At 43.9% G+C, this 27,219-nt stretch overlaps 1 protein-coding gene across 5 annotated transcripts in view; it reads right to left on the bottom strand.

Annotated features, from left to right (window-relative positions):
* Positions 1 to 26,162, bottom strand: part of VWC2 (von Willebrand factor C domain containing 2) — a 119,758-nt gene extending 93,596 nt beyond the window's left edge. For 2 of the 5 annotated variants that reach the window (XR_005594974.1, XM_039527050.1), the window contains exons 1-3: positions 25,996 to 26,162; positions 23,156 to 23,950; positions 10,731 to 10,860 (exon numbers count right to left, since the gene is read on the bottom strand). Coding sequence is in view for 4 of the 5 variants with exons in the window: in XM_039527050.1 (XP_039382984.1) it covers positions 10,731 to 10,860; positions 23,156 to 23,878 (853 nt within the window). In the remaining variant the exon portion in view is untranslated. Of the gene's footprint in view, positions 1 to 10,730; positions 10,861 to 23,155; positions 23,951 to 24,948; positions 25,038 to 25,181; positions 25,311 to 25,420; positions 25,520 to 25,995 lie in introns of those variants that run through there. The other 3 variants (XM_039527052.1, XM_039527051.1, XM_039527054.1) reach the window with 3 other exon arrangements.
* Between the last annotated feature and the right edge of the window lie 1,057 nt (positions 26,163 to 27,219).

Here is a 27,219-nt window from a genome sequence, read left to right as displayed (position 1 = left end):
CAGATGGTGAAGACTGGACATGCAGAAGGTACCTAATTAAAAGCACTAAATTTGGGAATAAAAAGTGTCAGTCGCAGGTTTTTTGATATATCCTGAAGTTTGTCAGAGATTTATTTGCAAAAATTTTGTTGTAGGGCAAGTCAGCTGTCTTGCTGAATACAACATTAAATATTATGGAATACATGATGCAGCTCTTCTCTGTTTTACATTTTCTAAATCAGTATTTCTAATCTGATTTTATATTTTAAATGTACTCTTAAGCCTTCATAAAGTAATCATTCCAGATTACTACATATTTAACTCACTGAAACAAAGACATTATTTTAAATTAATCAGTCACAGAGGTTTAGTGTGTTCATAACAATGTTCATTGCTTTTAGAAAAAGGGAACACTCATTTACTTTGTGTGATCTCCATAACAATAGACATGTTTATGAAATTTCACCAACTTTAAAAAAATGTTTCCAAAGATTTTAGGCGTAAAAGGATTTTATATCTTACTAAGGCACTGATTTTGCTGGAGGGTTCTCTTAAAACTAGTTCATCAAATAGTCAGAAGTAAAGAAAGGGAAACTCCTTTGTCCTGCTATCTGGAAGGAAAGGGGTATTGTCCCTTTAAGGGCTCTCTTCAACAGGGACGTGAAGGGAGAAAGGGATGGACAGGGCAGCTTTGGAAGCAAGTTTTTTGTACTATAATAATTAAAAATAAAATGTGTATTTTAGATAAGGCTGGTCTTTTGAAGGATTTATTTTAAAAACTTTATGTCTGAAGATCCAAGCATTTAAGGCTAACAATGAATACGCAAATTGTGCATCTAAAAATCTATGAAAGGATTTTTTAGAGATGTGATTTTATAATCTTCACCAACACACTAATGAAATATTTTTAAAGCAAATTTTAAACTAAGGTCCTGTAGACTAACATGTTCTGAGTAAATATTACAGTGATGGACAACTGTCTTTGTCAGTAAATTCAGAAAATGACAGTATATACCTGTGGGTTGGCAAATGCCTGTCAAATGGCTTCATTACCACTTGAATGGCTCTTTAACAGTTTCAATGTTGTGCTAATAGGTCTGGCAGGCTGGAAGACTTTTTCCACTTTCAAGGGCTTGTCTACACTGGCACTTTTCAGCACTGCAACTTTCTTGCTCAGGGGCATGAAAAAACACCCCCCTGAGTGCTGTAAGTTTCAGTGCTGCAAAGTGCCAGTCTAGACAGTGTACCAGCCCTGGTAGCTATTCCCCTTCTGCAGGTGTTACAGGCCTTGGCTACACTTGCAAATTTGCAGCGCTGCAGCAGGGTGTGAAAACACACCCTCTCCAGCGCTGCAAATTGCGGCGTTGCAAAGCGCCAGTGTGGTCAAAGCCCCAGCGCTGGGAGTGCGGCTCCCAGCGCTGTACATTATTCCCCACAGGGAGGTGGAGTACGGACAGCGCTGGGAGAGCTCTCTCCCAGCGCTGGCGCTTTGACTACACTTAGCGCTTCAAAGCGCTGCCACGGCAGCGCTTTGAAGTACAAGTGTAGCCATAGCCTTATTTGTTTTAAGAGCTTTAGCATTGCCAGTGAAGACGTGCCCTAAGTTACTAGATTCTCTCCGGAGGAAGACTCACCAGGCTGCAGCAGCAGCCAGCTGTGAGAGCCTGCAGGAAGGGTCAGCACAGGGATAGGAAGAGACAGGAGGGTAGACGCTAAGACCCAGGGGTACCCCAAATTTTCAGGTGCCCTACAAAGCCGCATATGCTGCATATGCCTAAGGATGGGCCTGAAAACATGCACCATATTTCCAGCCTTTGTCTAGCTTCAACTTCCAGTTATTGGATCATGTTACACCTTTCTCTGCTAGAGTGATGAGCACAGTATTAAATATTTGTTCCCCACAGGGAACATGTAGGTACTTATAAACTGTAATCAAGTCACCCCTTAACCTTCTCTTTGTTAAGCTAAAGAGACTGAACTCCTTGAGTCTATCACCCAATGGCAAATTTTCCTAAACCTTTAATCATTCTTGTGGCTCTTCTCTGAACCTTCTCCAATTTTTCAACTTTTTTGTTTGTTTTAGGAGGAGAGAGGAATTCCCGATTGATCCTGTCTACACTATCTCCTCTCTAAACTCTAGAGTCCTAGTTTCTCCTCATAGAGAAATCTTTTTATGTCTGTCATTTTTTCTGCCCTTCCCTTCAATTTCTGCTCTATCCTTTTGAAGATAGAGGTGGTCAACACTAAACCATCCATTAAACAGGAAGGAGACATAAATAATGGTATAATATTTCTAGTATATCTAAATGTTTCGTAATGCAGCCTAAAAGGTTTATATTAAGTAGTTCACAATGATGCTCAGGATCTTTTTTTACCAACTGGTTACAGTTAAATCAGGGGCCACAAGTATATTCAAATAATTCCTTTCAATGTGAATTATCTAATACTTGCTGTCAAGGTTTCCTCCCCCACTCTGAACTTTAGTGTATAGATGTGGGGACCTGCATGGACCCTTCTAAGCTTAATTCCTAGCTTAGATCTGGTAACACTGCCACCAGCCAGAAATTCGGTGTCCGGCGCACTCCCTGTCCCCCCAAAGCCTTCCCCTCCCTGGGCTGCCTTGAGGGACTTCACCAATTTTCTGGTGAACACAGATCCAAACCCCTTGGATCTTAAAACAAGGAGAAATTAACCATTCCCCCTCCTTTCCCTCCACCAATTCCTGGTGAGTCCAGATCCAATCCCCTTGGATCTTAAAACAAGGAAAATCAATCAGGTTCTAAAAAAACCTTTTAATTAAAGAAGAAAGGTAAAAATCATCTCTGTAAAATCAGGATGGAAAATACTTTACAGGGTACTTAGATTTATATAACCCAGAGAAAACCCCTCTAGCCTTAGGTTCAAAGTTACAGCAAACAGAGGTAAAATCCTCTCAGCAAAAAAAGAACATTTACAGGTTGAGAAAACAAACATAAGACTAACACGCCTTGCCTGTGCTACTTACAAGTTTAAAACATGAGAGACTAATTCAGAAAAATTTGGAGAGCCTGGATTGACGTCTGGTTCCTCTTAGTCCCAAGAGCCAACAACCCCCAAAACAAAGAGCACAAACAAAGACTTCCCTCCACCAAGATTTGAAAGTATCTTGTCCCCTTATTGGTCCTCTGGTCAGGTGTCAGCCAGGTTTACTGAGCTTCTTAACCCTTTACAGGTAAAAGAGACATTAACCCTTAACTATCTGTTTATGACACTTGCATACACTGAATTTCATCAGCCATGTTGTGTTGCCCAGTTACCTAGCTTATTAAGGTCCTTCTGAAACGTCTTATAATCCTCTTTAGGACAGTAACTCATCACTTAATGTTGTAGTTACGTTCCTGAAAAATGCAACTTTATGTGAAACGATGTTAAGCGAATCCAATTTCCCCACAATAATTAATGTAAATGGCAGGAGTTAGGTTCCGGGGGGAAAAATTTTTTTTCCAGACAAAAGGCATTATATACATTTTAAACAAGCAATTTAATACTACAATCATCACTGCTGACTATGAAGCTTGGTTGAGGTGGTGGAGTCGGAGAGTGGAAGAGGATGGATTGTCCGGCTGTTCCTTTTGCTGTTCTTGCAAGCACAGGCACTGGACTTTGCCAGTGGCAGGAGGCTCAACCCTTGGCCCATCCACTCCACCCCTTCCCCAAAGCCCCCACCCTTGACCTGCCTCTTCTCCACCCCCCTCTGTCTTCTGCCTCCTGCCCGTGGCAATCAACTGGTTTGCGGTGTTCAGGAAGCAGGGGAGGGAGGGGGAGCCTGCACGCTGAATCCTTGCTCCTCTCCCCCACCACCTCCTAAACGCTGCAAGCCAGCTGATTGCCGCGGGCAGGAGGCGGGGGGAGGCGCTGATCTGTGGGGTTTGCCAGCGGGCGGGAGGCATAGGGAGGCTGCCAGCTGTGGCAAAAGCGGGTAGCCAAACATAATAGAGGAACATTGCACAACTTTAAATAAGCATGTTCCCTAATTGATCAGCAACGTAACAACAACGAAACAACATTAACCGGGAGGACTTTAAGTGAGGAGTTACCGTATTCACTAATATAAATAAGTTAGAGATAACATATATGAACATAAGAACGGCCATACTGGGTCAGTCCAGTGGTCCATGTAGACCAGTATCCTGTCTTCTGACAGTAACCACTACCAGATGCTTCAGAGGAAATGAACAGAACTGGACAATATAGAGTAATCCATCCAGTCATCTAGGCCCAGTTTCTAGCAGTCAGAGGTTTAGGGACACTCCTAGCCTAGTGTTGCAGACCAGACCATCTTGGCTAATAGCCACTGATCAACATATCCTTCATGAACTTATCTAATTCTTTTCTGAACCCAGTTATACTTTTGGCCTTCACAACCTCACCTAGCAATGAGTTCCATAGGCTAACTGTGTGGTGTGAACAAATACTTCCTTATGTTTGTTTTAAACTTGCTTCCTATTAATTTCATTGGGTGACCCCTGGTTCTTGTGTTATGTGACCAGGTAAATAATACTTCCCTATTCATTTTCTCCACACCTTGCATTCATCATTATTTTATAGACCTCTCTCGAGTCTCCAGCTGGTGGTAGCTGTACAGCTGGGTAGGAATATCACCTATCTCCTAACACAGGAGTCTGATGTCAGAGAGGGTAAGGAAATTCCCACATGATGCACCACTTAAGCAATAGGAATGGACAGGGAGTGTGTTATTACAGGTAATACATTAACAAAGATATGAGACAAAAAAAAAACACCACTCCCCCAACCAGGCGTAATTCACTCATACACAAACACCCCCCTACCGCTTGCTGTGGCCTTGTTAATGTTGCAGCAGAGAAATCCCACTTTGATGGGCTTCATCAGATGTGTCAGAGCAGGGCTCTGTGTACTTCACATGCTATACCAAGCCAACCATCTGATGCCCATTCAGAAAAATGGGAAATCCGCAAACAGTAAAGTGAGAAGAGTTACGTTTAAAAAAAAAAAGTGTTTTTCAGTACAATACACCTAAACCACCATTATCAATATTCATAGTTTTAAGAAAGTTATATACCTTTTAAAAAAATCTGTAAAAGCAGCAAAGAGTCCTGTGGCACCTTATCAACTAACAGGCATATAGGAGCACGAACTTTCGTGGGTGAATACCCACTTCGTTGGATGTCCAACGAAGTGGGTATTCACCCACAAAAGTTCATGCTCCTATATGCCTGTTAGTGTATAAGGTGCCACAGGACTCTTTGCTACTGTCACTTCAGTGTGCACTGGGTCATTTGGTGCCTCAGAGCAATAGTAGGGATAAAATTCAAGTATTTCTGCTTCAAACGATAAACTACAATATGTGTTATCAATATAGGTTTTGTGACACAGTAGGGCAGCTCTGTTCACTACACAATTCTCTATTCCTCTTGCTGCTATTCAAGTGATATATTGAAATAAGGTCTCTCTCACATTCCAGCATCTTTTTCTGTTTAAGCCCACCATGAAGTCATAGGGCTCCGTTTGTGACATAGAAAGGTGCCATGAAAATGATTGTGATGCTGCAGAATAAGCCTTATGACTTCACTGCAGTATCAAATAGAAACAGAAAATAGTGTGTGTGGTGTGGGGGAAAACTTAGCCTGGGCAGAAATAACTAATAAGAAAATATGGCAAAGACAGTTCTGGAAAACCTATGAGGAAACTAATTTTTATGTTTTAATAGAATATTTTACATCCTACCCCCCCTCCATTCAACTATAAAAGTTCCACTTTAAATATTAAACACTACTGTAGCTATTCCAATTGTCCTTGTATGCATGGACAGAAAGACAAGATGTTATATCCTTAGGGCCATATACTGCTGTCTAGCCACAGCAGAAACCCCACTGAAATCAATTTGGCTTCCCAGTGTCAAAAAATTTAACTTTCTTCATCCCTGTAATGCATTTGAGCCCAAAGTGATTGGATAATTTGGCTAAGTTCTGGATAAGTTTCCAAACTTTGGAGTCCTTATCCAAACTGATTCTTTTGAAGTTTGCCAATCTATTTCCCTGTAAATTAATGTGACATTGCATCCCATAATGCTTTATAGAAATATGCTTATGAGTGTAAATATGACATAACTAGAATATGTTTTATGCTAAATATGCCATGTAACATCTCTGCAAAGGTTATGATCTACTGAATATAGTCATCCTATTTGTATGCATGTATCATTTATATCTGAAGTTATGAGCTTTAGCTCTATGCTTGTATTTAAAGTGTTTGCTCTAGGAAGCACATAAAACAGATTTGGTCAACTTAGTGTGAAGGGGACATTCAAGTAATTGGGAGTGCTTAACTAACAATGGACTTTGGGAGACGCCAATCCACACCTGAGCTTTCCTGGGAACATTCAAACTAACATGTAAACAACAGCATCGGCCTGCAAAAAGCTGAATCATTCATACACATGTGATTTGCCCCAGTGGCTAGCGACGCCATCTTGTGACTGTGATGTTGCACAAGAGAGGATATAAGAGGCCCTGAAAACCCCTTCATTGTGTGTTCAGCTGGCTCAAAAGATAACTTCTCCACCCCAAAGAAATGCCTGAAAGAAACTGGAACAAATGACAGTAACTACAAGTGTGTGAGTGATTGCTGGACCCAGACTAGAAGGAGTCTAGTCTGCCAAAGAAGCTTATTGGAACATCTCTGAGGGTGATTTACACCTGCATTTAGTTTCTTACTGTATTAGGCTTAGACCTGTGTGTTTTATTTTATTTTGCTTGGTAACTTACTTCGTTCTGTCTGTTATTACTTGAAACCACTTAAATCCTACCTTTTATATTTAATAAAAATCACTTTTTACTTATTAATTAACCCAGAGAAAGTAATTAATTCCTGGGGGAGCAAACAACTGTGCATCTCTCTCTGTCAGTGTTATAGACGGAGAACAATTTATGAGTTTATCCTCTATAAGCTTTATGTAAAATGGATTTATTTGGGTTTTGGACCCCATTGGGAACTGGGTATCTGGGTGTTGGAGACAGAAGCACTTTTTAAGCTGTTTTCAGTTAAGCCTTTTCAGCTAAGCAGCTTTTGGGGGATGTGGTTCAGACCTGGGTCTGTGTTTGTAGCAGGCTAGTGTGTCTGGCACAACAAGGCAGGGTACTGAAGTCCCAAGCTGGCAGGGAAAACGGGCTCAGAGGTAGTCCCAGCACATCAGGTGGCAGTCCCAAGGGGGTTTCTGTGACCCGGCCTGTCACAGAATCTAATGTAGTGAAGACTTGAAATACTCTGGCATAAGTTCCCTAAGAGACCTTATGGAGCACAGGACACGTAGATGTCTGCTCTTACATGCCATGCCCTCACTCCCTTCCTCATGCTATGGAAATGATTGCTGATGCAGGAGGCAATAGAGCTGCCAGCCTCCTTCAGCTATCTGCTGGCTGAGATCTAGGAGACAGGTATTAACTGCACTTTGTTTTGGATGCTGCCTTAGCTATAGTAAGGAAGAAAATCTCTGGGGAGTCTTAGAAAGAAATGTCTTTGGATCTTAAAATTTATCCTTTTTTCCCTGCCTCCATTTGGGGTACTGATTTAATTGAAGTCCTATCGACACAGGCACCAGGCTCTCCATTAACTTAATTGGAGTGGCAACCTTTCAAGTGAGAGCCACATTTATGGAGATGCCTATTAGAGTACTTGTATTGACAATAAAAGTGAAACAGACAAACAAAATAATTCAATGATAAAAGATAATTCACTTTGCAACATTGAAAAAAAAATAAAAATAAAAAATAAAAAGACAAAAAAGAAACCAGCCACAAGTAGTAACAAATGCCCATCCCTTTGCTAGTGAAAAGGGAATCCTATGCTAGTTATTCTGTTTTTTTAAATGGCTGAATTGTATTCCAGAAATGTGTCTGTTGGATACTGATCTAATACTGCCAGAAATAAGGAGTAAGTCCACTGAAGTCAAGAGTTACGCCAGTGTAAAAATAAAATGAGATAAAGAATCAGGTTGTTATACTTTAGTGTAGGCAAACTAATTTATCAGCTGCCTGAAGTGTCCCAGGCTTCTTTAATTAATCCAGTAAAACCTGGCATTATAGTAATCATTTTTGTTGAACCTTGGGGGGTACAGTGCAGCTACATTCTTGTTGTATACCTGATAGCCAAAGCTGCAAATCTTTCAGATCTTGGCCAGCATGGTATCTCAAACAATGTCAGGGATCTTAACCATGATCAACACTGAAGGTCTCAGCTGCTAAATGCTCCCTTCTTCCAGTTGCTACCTTCCAAATGTGGGAGATTACATCTGTGCTTTCAGGAGACACATTGACTCCCTTTCTACCAGCTGGTTCCTTATGTTCACTTTCTGGACACCACCCTCTCTGAGGGGAGGGAGGCTTATGAGTACAGAGGTCTGCTCTCTTGGGGCAGGGTGTTCAATCCTCTATCCAACCATGTCAGGAAATCTGCAGGTCTCAGGGAATCCATTCAGAGAGCCAGACCCTGCCTCACTTCCTTCTCCTGGCTCATTCACAGTCAAGATATCATTGGTAGGTACCCACCACTTTGCACTACCGTTTTGTCTCAGGGGAAAAAAATCATCATGCAGAAGTTACTGCTGCTTAGAGCTGCGTTAATGCCTCCTGGGAAATCCATTGGAAAGGATGATGTGTATGTAGTGTATTGCTCTTTTAACCCAAACCCTCAGAGAGGGTATTTACACAGCAGCTGGGAAGTGAGATTCACAGCTTGGGTAGACACGTGTGTGCTGGCTCTGCTCATGCTGGTGCATTAAAAATAGCAGTGTAGCTGAAGCGGCACGGGCAGCCGCTTGGACTAGCTACCCGAGATCAATCCCACCCAATTCTCTGGGTACATAACTCTGGCATATGCTGAGCTGCCGCCTGCGCCACAGCAGCCACTCTGCTTGAGTTAACACATTAAAAACACCAGAGCTAATGCGTGCATGTCTATCCGTGCTGGGAATCACATCTCCCAGCTGCTGTGTAGACTTACCCTGGGACAGGCTTCCTCCCTGCCACCACCAGTCTGTGCTAGGAGCTACAAACAATACAGCAGAAACTGAAAGCAAATACCCCATGGGTGTGTCTCCCATCATTCCTAAACTAAACACACTACAGGGACCTAGAGGACTGGCCATGTGTCACACCCTCAGGTCCTGTATCCTGTCTTGGACAGTGGTCGACACCTAGGAAGGAGCTGTTCGAGCCTTTCCCCGCGGCCAGAGTCCCCGCTGATGGAATCTTTCTGGGTGGAGGGAAAGACTCAGCAGTGGGTCACCACACTGCTTAAAATAGCAGCCTAGATGGAGGAGGCACTGCTTGGGTGAGTAGTGAGCCATGTAGGGTACATATCCCCAGGGTTCAGATGCATCTTTGTGCTATTCACCTAAGCAGTGCCTCATCATCTACACTGCTATTTATACCCAGGCTAGGGGTGCATGCAGTCTATGTACTCTTAGCAATGCCAAAAGAAGTGTGCAGCGTAGAAGTAACTTAAGAGAGTTCAATACAGTCTCTCTCCATCTAGCTTTTGCACAGTTTTCATTAGTTTTTGCTAATGTAATGGCCACATATATTATACAGAAATAACATAGGACTGCAGAATTATCTGAATAATTTTAAATGCTTTTTTCATTTTAAATATATAGTTTCATTTGATACTGCAGTATGCATTTTTATTAATAAGAAGTTATTTCTTTTTTATAAATGGTGAACTGGAGTATCTCATCATTTCTTCTTCTAAATAGATCAAGACTTTGATCTAATGCAAGCCTTGCTGGGAGTAGAGACTTTCTACCTACTTTAGTTACAAAGAATATTCAATTAAACATGGAAGTTTAATTCATTTAGTTATGAAAATTAAATGAGCTCAACAAGGTACATTTGATTTGCCTCAGGAGGAAAAAAAAAACCACACTTCTCTCCAAGGGAAGAAATATGAAGGTAAAATAAAAGTAAGTTCTACTGCTCAATAATGGAAAGTTGGTGTCAGGACCCCAATATTGCACCAATCCTTAGGCAGCATCTTTAGACAATGTGCTGAACAGCTGCGCCTGACCAACAGCACTAATGCTAAAGGCCTACAGCAGCCACACCCCAAGCCCCGACTCGATGGACAGACTATACAAAGGCCCCAACTGGAAGAGGAAGCTGACTGAGCAACAGGCCATTGCCTGCTGCCTAGACTGCTCTGCTGTTCCTACTGACCCTACCTTGTTGCCCTGCTGTCTCGCCTGATCCTGCCTCCCCAACAAACTAACCCAGCCCCTTGGATTGGATCCGCCAGCTACTGACCCCTGTGCAAACTCAGACCATTGCTCTGGACTGCCTGCAATATGGATTGACCAGCTGGCTACCCGACCACTCATGCACCATTGACTAGAACTCAGGAGTGCTGCCTAACCTGCATCAGCCACTGGGCATTACAGTTTGGAGGAATCAAGGGCCCAGACTTGATATGGCACACAAGTCACATCCACAATGAACATATGCAGAACACACAACCAGAGACTGGTGTTGATGCCACACATAATTTTGGGGCAACAAAATCTTTGTGGATCATTATAAAAATCTACCCAGGTCAAGGAAAACATTCCCTTCAACACAACAGAGCTCTCTTATATTTCTGCACATTTGCTTGGACAATTAACTTTCATTCAAAGAAATTTGAGCAACTGGTTGCTCTCTGAGAAAGGAAACCATCTGGATGTTGCACTAGTTACCTACCATTTTTGCAGATGGGGCAGCATTGATCTGGCTCGTACACTGGATCCACACATTCAGTCTGAGGACAAGCAGACACTGTGCACAGCACTTCACCATTGGCTTCACAACGGCATTTCTCACATGGGGAAACCTGAAACACAAATCCATTCATTTTTTAATTCATCCATTCAATATTCTCTCCCAGGCAGCATAATGTCTTTCTTTGCCTCTCTCTCTTTTACATGCATCTTGTCTTCCACAGTTATTCAGACAAAAATAGGGCTGCTGCAGTCTCAATTTAGGGCAGCAACCATGCTAGCCCCAGGCACTGTTCTGAATCCATGCTCCAAATTGAGCAAAGCAAAAGGTTCTGAGGAAGAGAGTCATGTGAGACCATTAAGTAATAGTTGGAAGACATTCCCCCTGGCTCCAAGGATTGATGTGAGGTTATTCTAGAGCTGGTCTTTTATTATACTAAAAGTAATTTTGATTTAAAATGGCTTTATGACAAAATTTTTCATTTTCTGTTTTTCTGATGAAAAAACCCAAACCTCAATATTTTCACAGGAAATTCAGACCAAAAAATGAAAAAAAAAATCTCTAAATGTCTTGTGAAAACCAACTGGCATTTTCTATAACTACCAATATTTGAAGTGTACATGTAGGAAGATTTTGAGAGGAATAAAAAACATGATTGGTTTAGAGGGGACAGTGGAAAAATGATAATTATTGAAACAAAAGTACTGTTTCTCTTAGGGCTTGACCCTACTCCTAGTGAAGTCAATGGGGAAACTCACATTGATTTAAATTGAGCAGGAGCAAGCCCCTAATTAGCCACAGTTGGACATGTATGTGATTCTTATTTCCTGGATATGTAAAACACCCTCCACAATTTAACAGAATGCTCCCTTGTCCTGCCCCCTCCCCACCCCTCATCCTCATGTCTCTCAAGTGCACCTGAACCCTTCAGAAAAAAAAACAGGAAGGGGCACAGGTGCACCAGGGCCATTTCATACTGCTGATCTCTCCCCTCTGTTGAGAGTGTGATTACTACTGCTGTACCCCAAATGGCACCAGTACACACACACACACACACACACACAGAGCAGATTTCAGGGAAGGAAATGTGTTAGAACACTGTTTCCAGTGCTATCCTCCCCTCCACCATGGTTAAGACCTGGACATGTTCCACACCCAACATTTTCCTATTTCTAGACGTGAACTTGAGGTTCTAAAGTGCTCAGATAAGGTTCTGCCTCCTTCTCTCCATGCCATTAAATTCCAGATTCCAGTGAAACAGAAGCACCAACACACTGTCATCAGGCTGTTCTCATCGGATCTCTGTCAATACTCAAAGTGGAATTGCCAGAAATCTTAAGGAAGTCTGTGCTCACTAAAGGATCACTCAGGCTTGCACCTTTGGGGTCATCTTTGATTCCTCCCTCAAATAAGGTTCTCACTTGCTCCACTAAAAATCCCCAAGAGCCAGACCTTCCACTCTACCTCAACTCTCATTTGTGTCAGTATTCTTTTATCTGGACTACAGAAACATCCTTCTCCCTTGCTTCCCTACTTCTTATTCAACCTGCCATATCCAATGTTATCTTCCATACTCACTGCTACTTCTGCCTGAATCCCTCCACATTTTCTGCTTCTCTCTCTCTCTCTCCTCTTCCTCACTTTCAAATCTCGGTACAGTGTTACCCATGGTTACATCAATGCCCTTGTCTCCTCCTATATGCCTATGTTCTATGCTCTGCCACCAATTTCTCCGTTCACTAATCTCTTCCTCTCTTTTTGCTCATGTGTCAGACCCTCTTTTCATGCTATCCTCTCTGCTCAGGCCAGCATCTCTCTCCACTTTGCTCTCCTCCCTTACATTTAATTTGGTTCCATTAGACTTCCACAGCTAGCCGTCCTCTCCTAGTGCTCTTCCCTATAAAATATACCATAGCTTAAAAAATCCTGTAGCTACAAAATGCACAATGCCACACGATGCACATCTCTGTTATAAGCTCTTTGGGGCAAGGCCTCTGTCTTCAAATTGTTTATAAAGTGCCATGCACATCTATGGCACTATAGCTAGGGCCCTACCACATTCACTGTCCATCTTGGACAATTTCACAGTAATAGGATTTTTAAAACAGTAAATTTCATGACTTCAGCTATTTAAATCTAACATTTCAGAGTGCTGTAACTGTAGGGGTCCTGACCCAAAAAGGAGTGTGGGGTGGGGGACAGATTGCAAGGTTATTGTAGGGAGGGTTGTAGTACTGCTACCCTTATTTCTGTGCTGCTGCTGGTGGCGGTGCTGCCTTCAGAGCTGGGCAGCTGGAGAGCAGAGGCTGCTGCTGCTGGCCAGGAGTCCAGCTCTGAAGGCAGAGCCACTGCCAGCAGCAACACAGAAGTAAGGATGGCCTGGTATCCTATTGCCACCTTTACTTCTGCACTGATACCTGCAGAGCTGGGCCCTCAGTCAGCAGTGCCCTCTCTCCGTCTGCCCAGCTCTGAAGGCAGCGCAGAACTAAGGGTGGCAATACCACGACCTCCCCCTAAAATAACCTTGCAACCTTCCCTTCCCCCGCAACGCCCTTTTGGGTCAGGACCCCCCAATCTGAGAAACACTGGTTTCCCTTGTGAAATCTGTATAGTATAGGGTAAAAGCACACAAAAGACCAGATTCCACGGGGGAGGGGGGGACGCATTTTTCATGGCTATGAATATGGTAGGACCCCAGCTATAGCAGAAGAGGAAGAGGCTATTTCCAGACCAATTTATAGAATCAAGAGATTCAGGTATTTGACAAACTTTGGATGATCATCTAAAATTATGGGTGCTTATCCAAGTGAAACCTGAATTCTGAATATTTTGAAGCTTACAGGTCACTACTGAGAAACCATTCTTCTGTAGTTATTATCTCTCATTTTACATGCTAAGGTATAAAATATATGGTTTGCTTTTAAGATCTTAGCTAAAACTTAATCAAGAAATCAAGTCTTTGTGTTAAATTCACCAAGAGCCTAAGTTGGCACAATTCCATAGACTTCACAATGTTTGGGTACATTTAAATAAGTGGTGAATTTAGCCCTGTTCTCTCTGACAGCTTGACAAGATCAACAGCAAAAATGGATATTCCCTATTCAAGTATTCCATATACTCTGATACAGATAGCTTTTATATCACATTTTATATCCTTGTATCTGATGCAATGAAGCAGCAATCAAGACTGAAAAAAAATATTTTAGGAAGAACATTTATTCAGCCTTATAAAATTAAAACATCTTTTAATTCAGCAGCTTATTTACTGGAATTTCAACTTTGACAGAACCATTTGCCTTCTACAAAGCATAGACTGCCCAGAATATGAAGCCATTTAACAAAATATTAATGGCACTGTGGAAAGAGACAATCCTGATTTAAAGTCTGAACACATGTAAGTGTTCATAAAGATGCATTTCCCTCAAATATAATGTGGTTTTGAAGATCATACCTTTCAGAAACTGAACTCTCTATGATAAACAGATGTCCAAGTAGTAGGTCATGAACACTTCTTTTGCATGTAATATATAGCAGGTTATTGCAAAGAAATATTTACAATGATCCTTTAATAAGCACTGTCATCCCTCAGACATTGTTTTGTTCCGTTTTTTTTCCTCGGATGAGAGGTATATTCTTCCCTGGATACACCACCACATCCTACATCTACAATGTGATCTACGGTACATAATTCACTGCAACTTGCTAATTAGAAGCACCTTGCACTTTGGTGATCAGGAAGAGATTCAGTACAGAGACAAATTCTCATTTCAGTTACACCAAATGTAAATCTGGAGGAAATCCACTGACCTCAGTGTAGTATCTCCACACTTAAACAGTGTAACCAGGATAAGAATCTGATGCTAAGGCATCCTGTTTTCCCAGCCACAAAAGTTTTTTCACTTTGGACTTCATTGTGCAAACATTCACGTTGGTGAGCACTTGCAGAGTCTGTTGTAGTCTATGGGATAACTCTTACTCATACAAGCTCTCCAATATGAATAAGAGTTGTACAATGTAGTCCTTTAAGAACACAGTAGAATGAGCACATAAGTATTTCTTTCTACTCTGTTTTGTAATATTTTCAAGAGTATGAGTCAAGTACATTTTCAGCAGAAGTGAGGCAGAATAGTTGTTAAAGCAGCATTAGCTCTGCCCCTTACAGAAATGCCCAGGGAGCCCTTATTTGCATATCTTTGGACCAAATGTTTCTGCTTATTGCTGCTTCTTTTTTCAATCTAGGCAAGACGTGGTTAAAACTATAAAAAACCAATGCCTGAAAAAGGCCAAAAAAGTAATATTAATAAGGATCAATGTATAAGAGATAGTCTAGCAAGGAAATGTCTTGGCATGACACCATGTAATTAGCAGGGAATCATAAGTCAGAATTGGAGAAGGCCCATTTGTGCCTCTTCCATTTTCCCCTCCCCTCTAACAGATGAACTCTTACTTCAGCATAGGTTCTAATGGCTGATGCGATGGGGCTGTCACCAGTTCCTTTTGGGACACTATTCCACAATCTAACAGATCATGCATTTAGTGGTAAAGCAATTTCAGAGTAAGTAATGAAAAATACTACATAAGTGCTAAGTATTAACTATATCTCAACAGCAGATCTTCCCATGCTAACATAGAAGAACCAATAAGAAGCAGATAAATCGGACCTAATTTGCCAGGCAGCCATAAAACCTATAGGAAATCACAAGAAGTTGTCTTCTTGAGGGTTTAAAGGAAGATTATGAACAAGTGTATAAATGTTTTTCTGTGGAGCTACAGATGTAGTAGAAAAGCTTGCATACATAAGTATGCAAACAAGTGGATCAGTTAAGGGTTCCCCAACAGAAGAGCAAGAAAAATTCTAGCATAATACAGGCAGCAAGCCAGATCCTTAGGGCTTGGCTACACTTGAAAGTTGCAGCGCTGGGAGTTACAGCGCTGGTCGTGCAGCTGTGTAGGGACAGCGCTGGTGTGTGGCCACACTGACAGCTAACAGCGCTGCAGTGTGGCCACACTTGCAGCATTTCCAGCGCTGTATTGAGAGGTGCATTGTGGGCAGCTATCCCACAGAGCACCTCGTCCCATTTTGGCGCTGTGGGTTGTGGGAAGGGGACGGAAGGGTGCGGGTCATTCCGCTTCCTGTCTCAACGCCCCGTGGTGCATCGCTTCACATCCCAGCAGTCACAGTTTTTCCGGCCACGTTTGGCGCCATTGTGAGTCTCTTGCTGTGTTTTACTCTCTGTCTGTGAATCGCGATTTCTGTGGGAAATGGAGCCCGAGCTGCTGAGGACTGTGCTGATGAGTGTCGCCAGCACAACACGTTTGGCAGTTGAGCTCTTCCTTCAGCTCCAAAGTGACAGTAAGGAGTCCGACGATGATATTGAGTCGCCTGCCGCGTGTGACACTACATTGCTTGTGGCATTCACGGAAATGCTCAGCACCGCTGAACGCCGCTTTTGGGCTCGGGAAACAAGCACTGAGTGGTGGGATCACATCGTCATGGAAGTCTGGGATGACGAGCAGTGGCTGCAGAACTTTCGGATGAGAAAAGCCACTTTCATGGGACTGTGTGCTGAGCTCGCCCCCACCCTGCGGCGCAAGGACACAAGATTGAGAGCTGCCCTGACGGTGGAAAAGCGGGTGGCTATTGCAATCTGGAAGCTGGCAACTCCAGACAGCTACCGGTCAGTCAGGAACCAGTTTGGAGTGGGAAAGTCGACCGTTGGAATCGTGTTGATGCAAGTTTGGAGGGCCATTAATCACATCCTGCTAAGAAGAACCGTGACTCTGGGGAACGTGCAGGACGTTGTGGATGGCTTTGCACAAATGGGTTTCCCTAACTGTGGAGGGGCGATAGATGGGACGCATATTCCTATTCTGGCACCCCCCCCACCTAGCATCTGAGTATGTTAATCGGAAGGGGTATTTCTCTATGGTTCTCCAGGCGCTTGTGGATCACCGTGGGTGTTTCATTGACATTTACACAGGCTGGCCTGGAAAGGTGCATGATGCACGCATCTTTCGGAACAGTGGCCTGTTCAGGAAGATGCAGGCAGGGACTTATTTCCCAGACAGGAAGATCACAGTAGGGGACGTCGAAATGCCCATTGTGATCCTTGGAGACCCCGCTTACCCGTTACGGCCTTGGCTCATGAAACCCTATACAAGGAAGCTTGACAAGAGCAAGGACCGGTTCAACTACAGGCTGAGCCGGTGCCGAATGACTGTGGAGTGTGCTTTTGGCCGTTTAAAAGCTCACTGGAGGTCTCTGTATGGGAAGCTAGACTTGGGGGAAAGCAGCATCCCCGCGGTTATATCCGCATGCTGTACCCTCCATAATATTTGTGAAGGGAAGGGTGAAACATTCAGTCAGGCATGGACCACCGAGGTTCAAGTCCTGGAGGCTGAATTTGCACAGCCAGAGAGCAGGGCTATTAGAGAGGCCCAGCACAGGGCTACAAGGATTAGGAATGCCTTGAGGGAACAATTTGAGGCTGAAAGCCAACAGTAATGTTTGCTGCCTTGCATGGGAGTGAAGTGCAGTGGTTACACTGTTAGGATTCTATTATCCCTAAAATGATTTGCAGTGCATGTTTCTTTACTGGGCTAAGGTATCTTTCACTATCTGCTATAATAAAGACTGTTTTCAAAGCCAAGAATTATTTTATTGAAAAGAAAAAAAAACTTCCTTGACAGACACACAACATTTCAGGAACGTAAAAGGGCAGGGGGGTGGGTTGGTGAACTGTACAGTCACAAGTTTGCATATGTCCTGTCTGGAGTGCTGTGCAATGACTGCTGCACTTCAGGGTGCATATACTGCATGGTGATGGGGGTTGAGTGCAGAGGGTAAGGGTCATAGTTCTCAGGGCTGGTTGGTGAACGTACAGGTGTTGGAGGCAGCTGGTGGTGGTAAGAACCTGGATGCTGGGGAAGGGGGTTTGGAGCCGACATTGGGACAGAGGGGAAAAAGCTTTGGGACGGGGGGGCATCACGGCAGTGCTCTGCCTGCATGGCTACGAGTGACTGGATAGAGTCCGCTTGGCGCGCCAGGATGCCTAGCAGCTGCTTTGTGCTTTTCCTCTTGGCCACTGCGTTTCTCCGCCAATTTCTCTGGCGGATCCTGCTTTCCCTTTCTCTCCAGTCCTGCAGGTTTTTACTCTCTCTAGCAGAGTGATCAATAACTGTTTTCAGCATGTCTTCCTTGGTTTTTCGCGGCTTCTTCCTCAGATTTTGTAGTCTCTGTGCAGTGGTGGAGCCAGGCAGTCCAGCAGTCAAGGTCGCTTTTTGAAAGGCAAAAATGGCAACAGTTAACAGGGTAGCACTGTTCATTATCTCATCCAGACAGTAATTCCCACACACTGAAGGAGTTTACAGTCTTCACTTTGGCATACTTTTCCCATACCAAAAAAGAGCACACATAACTCAACAGGAGCCACGAAATGGTGAGTAAGGGGTACTGATTGCTTCAGGGCTGTGCAGGGGTTTCTGTGTGTTGGGGACAGCAAACAGCTACAGGGGGGATCTGCACTGAACAGTCTCCCAACATTTTCCACAGGAGTTACTCCTGGAAGATATCTCGCTGCTGCGGGTCACCAGGGAAGAGCGGGAAGGTCTTCTACAGCAATGCGGATTCCGCCCTGGCCCCTATGCAGCTTGCCTGTGTGCAGCAATGGTCCCCCCACCCCTCGCGGCACAGTGGCACGGACGCGTTAGCCTGACTGGGACAAGGACCACAGTGGCTCTCCCTATAAACCTGCGCAGGCACATTGCCCACGGTCTGGCTGAAACTTTTGAGGAGATTACTGCAGCCGATTACCGCGACGTGATAGACCACATCAATGGGCTATTCCACATCTAGGCATGCATGCATGCAGCCTTAACCCCCCCTCCTCTCCCAAAACATTTCTACCCTGAAAATAAAAGCCGCTTACCAGTAACCCGCTCCTCTGCTTGTCCTTCAGCAACTGCTGGGTGCTGCGATTGGCTACCTTCCTCCTGGCTTGAGAAGAGCTCCTGGCTGCATGGCTCCTGGGACTCTGGGGTGTCTGCCCACACCCCAGTAGCTTCACTCGCGGTTTCCTCCACACCCCCCATCCTCCTCCTCTCCCCCACCCTGCTCAGAAGTGTCCATCGTGGTCGTCGGATTGGCAGTGGGGTCACCCCCAAGTATCGCGTCCATCTCCCTGTAAAAACGGCAGGTCGTGGGGGCAGCACCGGAGCGGAGGTTTCCCTCAGGGGCTTTGTAATAGGCACTCCGCAGCTCCTTTACTTTAACCCTGCATTGCAGCGCGTCCCGCTCATGGTCCCTATCCAGCATGGACCTTGATACCTGCCCAAAGGTATCATAATTCCTACGGCTGGAGCGCAGCTGGGACTGCACAGCTTCCTCCCCCCAAACACTAATGAGGTCCAGCAACTCGCCATTGCTCCATGCTGGGGCTCGTTTGCCACGTGGAGGCATGGTCACCTGGAAAGATTAACTGATTGCACTCCACACCTGGCTGAGCAAACAGGAAGGGGATTTTTAAAATTCCCGGGGCATTTAAAGGGCGGGTCACCTGAGGCCAGAGCAGTAGAGTGCAAACTGATGAGCAGAGTGGCTGAACAGGAATTCTGGGATATCTCCTAATACCCTGGAGGCCAATTACAGCGCTGGTGTGTGTCCACACCTGATGAGCAGCGCTGGATCACCAGTGCTGCACTCGCTACACCCCAAGCAGACCAGGTGTTCAGCCAGCGCTGCAGCCAGGGAGCTGCAGCGCTGGATGTGCCCTGCAGGTGTGGACGGTTACTAATTGCAGCACTGGAAAGCCTCCACCAGCGCTGCAACTCTCAAGTGTAGCCAAGCCCTTAGCTCTTTAATGTCATAGCTCAGTTGAAGTCAGTGGAGTTATGCCAATTAACACAAGTTGAGGATCTGGCCCAGCATGCATACCAAAGTACTTTGTTTTAGGCAATTTTTTTCTGGACTTTGGGGGAAAAAAAAAACACACCTACTTACAGAAAGTGGAAGTTCTCTATTTGTACTTTAACCGAGACAGAGATTAAATAACTCATAAAGAAAAAAATATCCAGAAGTCTATATTTCATTCCTTGCATCTCTGAAAACTCTACGTAAAATAAATAAATAATTAAAATCCATAAAACTATACCCATTTACTCTTGGGTTGGTATTTCTAGTAACATTTTCATTCCATTTACATTCCCCAAGAGATCATGAACATGGTTAGGCTGACAAGCATTAATATATCAGCCTTCTTTATATTTCTCTGTGCCTTCAGAGCACCACAAATGCTTTGAAATCCATCTGGATTTGTTGTCTTCAAGAATTTCAAGTGAGTTGTTCATAAATTAAATTCTTTGACAGGATAGAAGTTGTGATAAACAAAGCAAAATCTGTAACAGCAAAGTATCCAATTTGCCTCTAAGTAACAAAGCCCAGTAATGATCACAGGAATACTACTTTAAAATTTGAATACAAATAATAAAAAGATTCCAATAGGATTCTATCTTCATTGAGGAATTCTATTTTAATCACAGTTGGGAGACTATGTTCTTTTGTAAGGTACTTTTGCTCCAAATCCCATTAAAAGTTCTCTATAAGCTGAAACACTTGCCATACTGCAGCATGGCCCCCACAAAAAGCTATACTGCAAGTGGTAGATGAAGACATCTTTATTAGGCTTCCGAGTTTTGGGGTTTTGTTTTTTTCAGTTTTGGTTTGCAATAAATTTTATTTTCCTTCCTAACACTTGTATATAACAGATACCACCACACACAGAAATACAAGCAAAGTCTGTATGCAGAGATTGATGTCTCTCTCTCCACTCCTAGTTTCACAGGAGCAGATTTTACCACTGCTTGGAGAGATTTTTTTTGTTTTGGTTTGGTTTTTTTGTTTTTTAAATAAAAACTTATGTCAAACTCCATTTACAGGCGAGTCTCATCTTACACTGGGGTTATGTTCCACTGTCAGTGCGTAAAGCGAAAATCGCGTATAGTCAAAATTACATTGAGTGTAATGGCGGTCAGAATCGCGCACACTACAAGTACAGTATTAAAATTGTTATTTTTCTTTTTTTGTTTTTGCTGACCGCACGAAGCTGAATTCATGCATGTTAAATGCACGCAAGATGAGACTCGCCTGTATATACAATATATACATGCACACACACATTTGTGTATGCATACACATGAATCTGCATACACGTAATTCATGTAATCACTTAAGGAGTCAATATGTTTTTCTTCATCAGAATATATGACTGATTCCCATTAATGGAACATATGCATATAGAGAGGATAGGCCTTACCTGTTTACAAATACTTCCCTGACCTAAATCAAATGGTAGAGAGTGCTGTACTTAACATCCACAAGACAGTTGTGACTACAATTATAAAAATGGATTCCAATACTGGGTGCAGTTATTTCCATCTGCAATTGTGCATGCATTTAGTGGTGATCTGATTGCACATGTAAGTTACTTCCTTTCAATCTTAATTGATTACAATGGTATATGAAAATAACTGTGCCTACTGTTTTGCACCTACGATATTATAGGCTGAGTTGAGGCCCAGCTATGCAGTGCCAGTATGATAAAACATATAGGCTGCAATTAAAGTGCTGTATAGCTTTAGTGATTTTCCTTAGTCACCCTGAACACATGCATATCCTTACTCATCCTAGTTATTACTTATCCTAACAGAGCACAAATAATTGAAAAATGGCACTGCATTATGGGAAGGTTTCATTAGAACTGCCAGAGTCAGAATGGGGTAAAACAAAGCTGAAAACGCAGAAGAAATATAGTTCTGAAAAAGATCTATGGGCACTGCCCAGTATTACACTTCCAAAGCTACCAGGCATGATTGTTGTGTGACAGCAGTGAGCCCATGGGTTTTATTCTTCCACCACATGCTGAATTTAATGAAGTAACTTAACTGCATTTTAAGGCTACTCTACAGTCAGTAAGGCAAGATTCTTACATTAAATGAAGACATAGATGGGGTTGGAAAGCTGTGGATGAAGAACACATTAAAATGCTAACACTAAGCTGTTGAGACCTGGAGACAACATAAGCAGGGAAGCACATTATTTTGACATTGCTTCTGAATGTACTGTGCTGAAACAGTAAGGATTTCAGAACCTGGCCATAAAAGGGCACACCAGCCACCCACATTTTAAATAAAAAGCGAAGAAATAAAAGGAATAAATTGCTGTGCCAAGACTCAAGACCTTGGGGAGGGAGGAGAGGAGATGGGCCTACTGTTTGTTGGCATATGCCTTGAAAAATGCTAGTGTTCTAAGCATAGCCACCTAGAGATGGCAGAGAGAAAGTGCTGTGTTCAGAGAATAAATCAGAATCATTCTCTGGCTTTTTTAGAAGGTGAAAAAATATAGAAAAGCATTCAAAAGAAAAATAAGTTCCTAAGATTACACAAATACCACAGATGACACCAAAGAAGAGACTAGCAGTGTATTTATAACCTTCATAAAGATTAATTTTCTCTCTCAAATATATACGAGACAGGCATGAACTGCAAAATTTGGGGAGTTAGAAATCCAGCCCAGAAGTTCAGGAGCATTCAGATCTGGGTTGTGGTTCAGGCCCACATCTAGCAGATGCACACTCCCAAATGTGCATGCACAACAGTACCTGTTTACAGAACTCAGCTATAATGAAAATCTATTTATAAGGGGGGGGGGGAGTAACTGTAAGATCAGGCCTTAAGTCCAACACTGTTTCAATACACAAGATGAATTTGCAATGATAATGAACCTCCACCATTGTTAAGGTTTCTGTTTGTTTTAAAAACAGGAAAGCTTCACTATAAAAGTATTCTACTAGATAGAAAAAATGACTGTACTTAAATATTGCCATAATCTGTCCTCTGAACCATGCTATGATTAATACAGCAAGGTCCATAATCATACCCACAGAAAATTATGTAACTGTGACATCCCAGTATGAACAGGCAAAAAAGATGGATTAAAGGATGCATTACTGTCACTAACTGGCTATTAACAATGGAAATCAGCCCCAAATGGCAAATAGGTTTCACAAAGGATAAGTTTTATGGTTAAAATTGTAAAATAAGTGGACTGTAAATGTAATGCTGAAAATGCAATGGAAACTCTCAGGGCACATACATATTAATACTGAATGGGTGCACTGTGATTTTTTTTTATACTATAAATACGAAAGGAATTAATAAAGATGAGCGCCCTCATTTTTAAAATGTTATGGTTTCACTGAACTGGAAAGGTCGTGTTTAAATGAAAAATTACACACTGCTGCAGGTGTAGTATTAACAAGAAATAAAAAAAGCCCTCTCTAAGAAACCATTTCAAGAACATAAGATCACAGACCAACCCTCACAATTATTATTTTAAATAAAAAGGCCCTTACCATGAATTCTTCTAGTGTCTGGTAGGTCTTTCCTCTGAACTCACAGTAGTTCTTCCTCTCTTTGCACTGTGGGCAGCACTGACTGGTGTCTACATGAATACACCGGGGATGGAGTCTTGGGCACTCAGGTTGAATGCACAGAGGTCCCTCATCAGTGCAAAGGCAGGGGCAAGCAGAGGGACCTGGAGTAAACTTCTCCCCGATAGCATAAACAAAGCCACTCTCATCCACACAGCCTTTCCCACGGTAATCTGGATAGGCATACTCCTCTGGAGGCTCAGGAGTAGTACTAGCAACAACTTCTGGGAGGAATGATTCTTCAGCTGCCTGAGGTTCCTCTGGAACACCGTCCCTTTGCTCCTGTGCTTGAATGTTCCCAGATTTACCGCTTGTTCCTTGACTATTCCAAACTTGTTTTTGCCTAGTCCAAGATTCTTTGTTTGAATAATTTCTGTTTCCTTTACTCTTCCAATCTCTGGTGCCCTCTTCCCGCCCATTCCTTCCAATTTCATTCATTTTCCCTGGGCCTGTCTGACTCTGACTGTCCGGCCTGCTTGATGTATGATCCCTCTTTTCCTGGCTTGTTTTTATCTCCTGTTTGTCTGGAGCCTTGGCCAGTTTTTGCACAGGTATGGTGGAGCTACAGAGAGCAACCATGAGACAGCAGGTTACAAGAAGAGAACTAGAGAGAGCGCCAATTGCCATTGCAGTAGAGCTGGCCATCACCTATGGCATCCCAGAGGGACAAGAGATGCTGCATTCACATCAGAGGGAATCACTATGTAAATCCAGTCCCTAGGAAGAGAACAATTAGAAATACTTCAGCTCACACGTTTTTCACTGGGCATTAGTACCAATGCCACATCTCAAACAACATGCAACTTTGTTTGATAATTTATACAAAAGACAAAGTTCTTGTGCTGCATCCCTCCTCCCCACGCTTTGCCTGTATGTTGTTTTATAGATTGCAAGTTCTTTGGGACAGGGACCTTTATTCTTACATCTCTAAAAATGCTGTACAAACTTGGTGAGGTATAATTAATAAGAGCTGGCATAAATCAGTTAAAAAAAGAAGACTGCTGTAAAGTGAATGTATCTAGAATCAAATGAAGCTCCTTAGATCACAGCAGACTCCAGAACAAACATCAACCATTCACTTCCATTTCCTGACTTCATGCATGATGATTTTCATTAATCTTTTATTCAATCTGATAAGAGTTGTTTTAAAATAACTGCCAGTGAGCATGATTTAAAAAAAAAGTAAGCATAAACACATTATTAATGCCAGCAGAGCCAAACAGTTCTCTCTGAAATTTCCTGCAGTATGCATATGCTGCCTGTTTCTTCCTCTAGTTTACAACAGCAAATCAAAATAGTTCATTTAAACCTAATGTTTAGCAGAGTTTAACAGAAGTCCTCCCAACATAACTACCCCAGCTATTGATTAAAAATATCATATATTAAAATTGTATGTGGTGGACAAAAATGTGAGACACTGGGTAAACATAAACAGCCTTTACAATTGTCTTCCAACTTCTGTATAAATTAACATTTGAACTACTTTTGCACAAAGCCCTCTGAAAAAAAAAATACCCACTACCACCACATTTCCAGAATATGCATAGCCCTAGAATAAATGCACCTCTCAGCTCTCTCACATGCAGTTCTGGCTGAAGAAACAGACCAGGGCAGGCATATCATACACTGTACTTTGCTGTCTGGTTTCTATACAGTTTCTCATTGACCAGAAAGGTTAAAAAATAAGAAGAACTGATCCCACACCACACACGCACCCTGATTTCTGGAGGTTCCTGTAGCTATTGTGGAAGGCAAGATAATGTCTAAATCAGGGAACAGCAGAAAGCCACCTGTGTCTGGGAAACTGAGAAGAGATGGAGCAGGGGATAAACAATTGCAAGACAACTGTTCTGCATTCCCCCTCCCCTCCTAGGGGGCTGCTGAAACTTTCCCATGGAAAGCAGACAGTGGGGGCTGACGAGCATCAGACTCTCCCAGCACAACCTACCTTTGCTAAGCCCCTCTCCAGCCCCGGGAGCGGCAGCCACCCCTCTGCCTCGGTGGCTAGGATTTCAGAGCCAGCCCTCCCCTTCTCCGCCTGGCATCGCACTCCTCCAGCCGCCCCGCTCTCCCCTCCCAAGCAGCCCTCCCTCGGCGTCCCAACTTTCCCCGGCTGGGGCGAGCCGGCGGGAGTTCAGGCTCGGGAGGGCGGGGAAAGGCGGGCGGGGGCAGCGCCCCTTCACCTACATGCACGCGAGCATGAGCCCCGCAGACCGCGGCTTCAGCCCAGCAGCCGGCTCCTGGCGAGGAGAAGCCGCAGCTCCAACTAGGCTCCCATCCTCTGGCCACCGGGGGGGGGGAGGGAATCAGCTGCTGCCCCTCCTCCTCCGGGGACAAGCACCGCAGCCACCGGCTGCACCTGCACGGTCCTTCTGGGCTGCCCCGGCCCGGCCCGGCCCCCCTACGCCTCTCGCATCCTGGCTGGCAGCCGCCCCGAGCCGAGCGTCTCGCTGGACGCCGGGGCTCCCCCCAGCCCGCCTCCGCGGGGACTCCGGGCGTCTCCCGGCCGCTCGCCGAGGCTCTGCTGTGGCAGCAGTTTCTGGCTGGCTGCAAAGCCCGGGCGAGGGAGGTGAGCAGCGAAACGCCGCCGGCCGAGCGGGAGCTCCGTGCGCAGCCCGCCCGCCCTCCGCTCTGCTGGGGCCGCAGCGGGCTCCACCCCGCCCTGCTCACTCGCGCCTCTCCCGCCTTCAGCCCCCGGGTCCCGCCCGCCCGCACACACGCGCCCTCCTCGGGTTTTACCTTCCCCCCGCCCCTCAACCTACCGTTCCGTCCCCTTCGCCTCTTCCCTGCCATCACCTCCTGCCATTGCGCGCCCTCCTCCTCCAGCGTGCCCCCTTTGCCTTCCCCACGCGCCTCGGGCCGCCTCCTCTTCGCCAGCCCAGGGCGGGAAAGCGAGGAGCTCCACCGAGCTCAGGGGAGTCCGTAGAGCTCGTCTGCAGCTGAAAGTGAAGTGAGGATGGTGGGGTGTGAACTTAAAGGGCAATCGCTACTCCTGAATAACTCCAGCTATGGCCACTCTTACTCCTGAGTACAGTTGGGCCTGAGTAACTCCAGTTGGAAACAAGCCCTTACACTGGTGTAAAACTGATTCCAATAAGATCAGAATCAGGGCTGCCCTCTCTCCTTTCCTTGCCAAGTTCCTTCTTTCCCTCCTTCACGTTCCCCTTATTTATGTTTTCTTCCTTTTTACTTTACAGTGTTCTCTTTCCTCTTTTTTTAAATTGGTGTTTCACTCATTCTTCCTGTCCTTCACTCCTCCTCTGATTTTTTCTTATCTCTCACTTACCTTTCTCTCCTCTCTCCCAGTTTTTCCTGCTCTCTTCTTCTCTACTCTCCACCCATTTACTCTTCTTCATAATCCCCTTTAGGTGCTGGAACAATTTTTATAGCAGGGGATGCTGAAAGCCATAAAACAAAACTGTAAACCCTGTAAATGATGGAAACCACTTCAAACCAGGTGGTGCTGCCCTACCTCCAGCATCCCTAGTTCCAGCACCTATGCAGTCCTCACTGAGACTCCTGGGCTCAGCTGAGGCACCAAACAAAAATGACCTATTTCTGACACTTTTGCCATCTATTTGCCAGTTCAAAGTCTTTCATGGGTATTTTGATCTACATAAAGCAGGCTGAATTCTGTCAAAAGCAGATAGGAAACACTGTAGAGGTATTTCTACACTAAAACCTGTGATGGTATAATGTCAGTTAGGGGTTGTGATTCTTTTACATTTTTATATTGGCAGAAAGCCAGAGCACAGATGCAGTTGTAGCAGTGCAACAGAACTTTTGGGTGGTATTGCTTATTTTGTTCAAGGAACGGCATAAACTGTACCAGCAAGAGAACTCTCCACTAGGGGGGGTTGATGGTATAGCTATAGTGGCAAACTCTCAGAAGTATAGACAAGGACTATGACTTACCAATTCAGCTTATTACTGGATGCACATTATAGTTCCTACCCATTTGTCTGTTTCTTAAACAATTTTTACTT

The sequence above is a fragment of the Mauremys reevesii genome, linkage group 2 (assembly GCF_016161935.1).
Source record: "Mauremys reevesii isolate NIE-2019 linkage group 2, ASM1616193v1, whole genome shotgun sequence".
NCBI classification, from domain to species: domain Eukaryota; kingdom Metazoa; phylum Chordata; order Testudines; family Geoemydidae; genus Mauremys; species Mauremys reevesii.
Note: the sequence above shows the minus strand (reverse complement) of the source record. Positions and strands in the feature narration are given on the sequence as shown.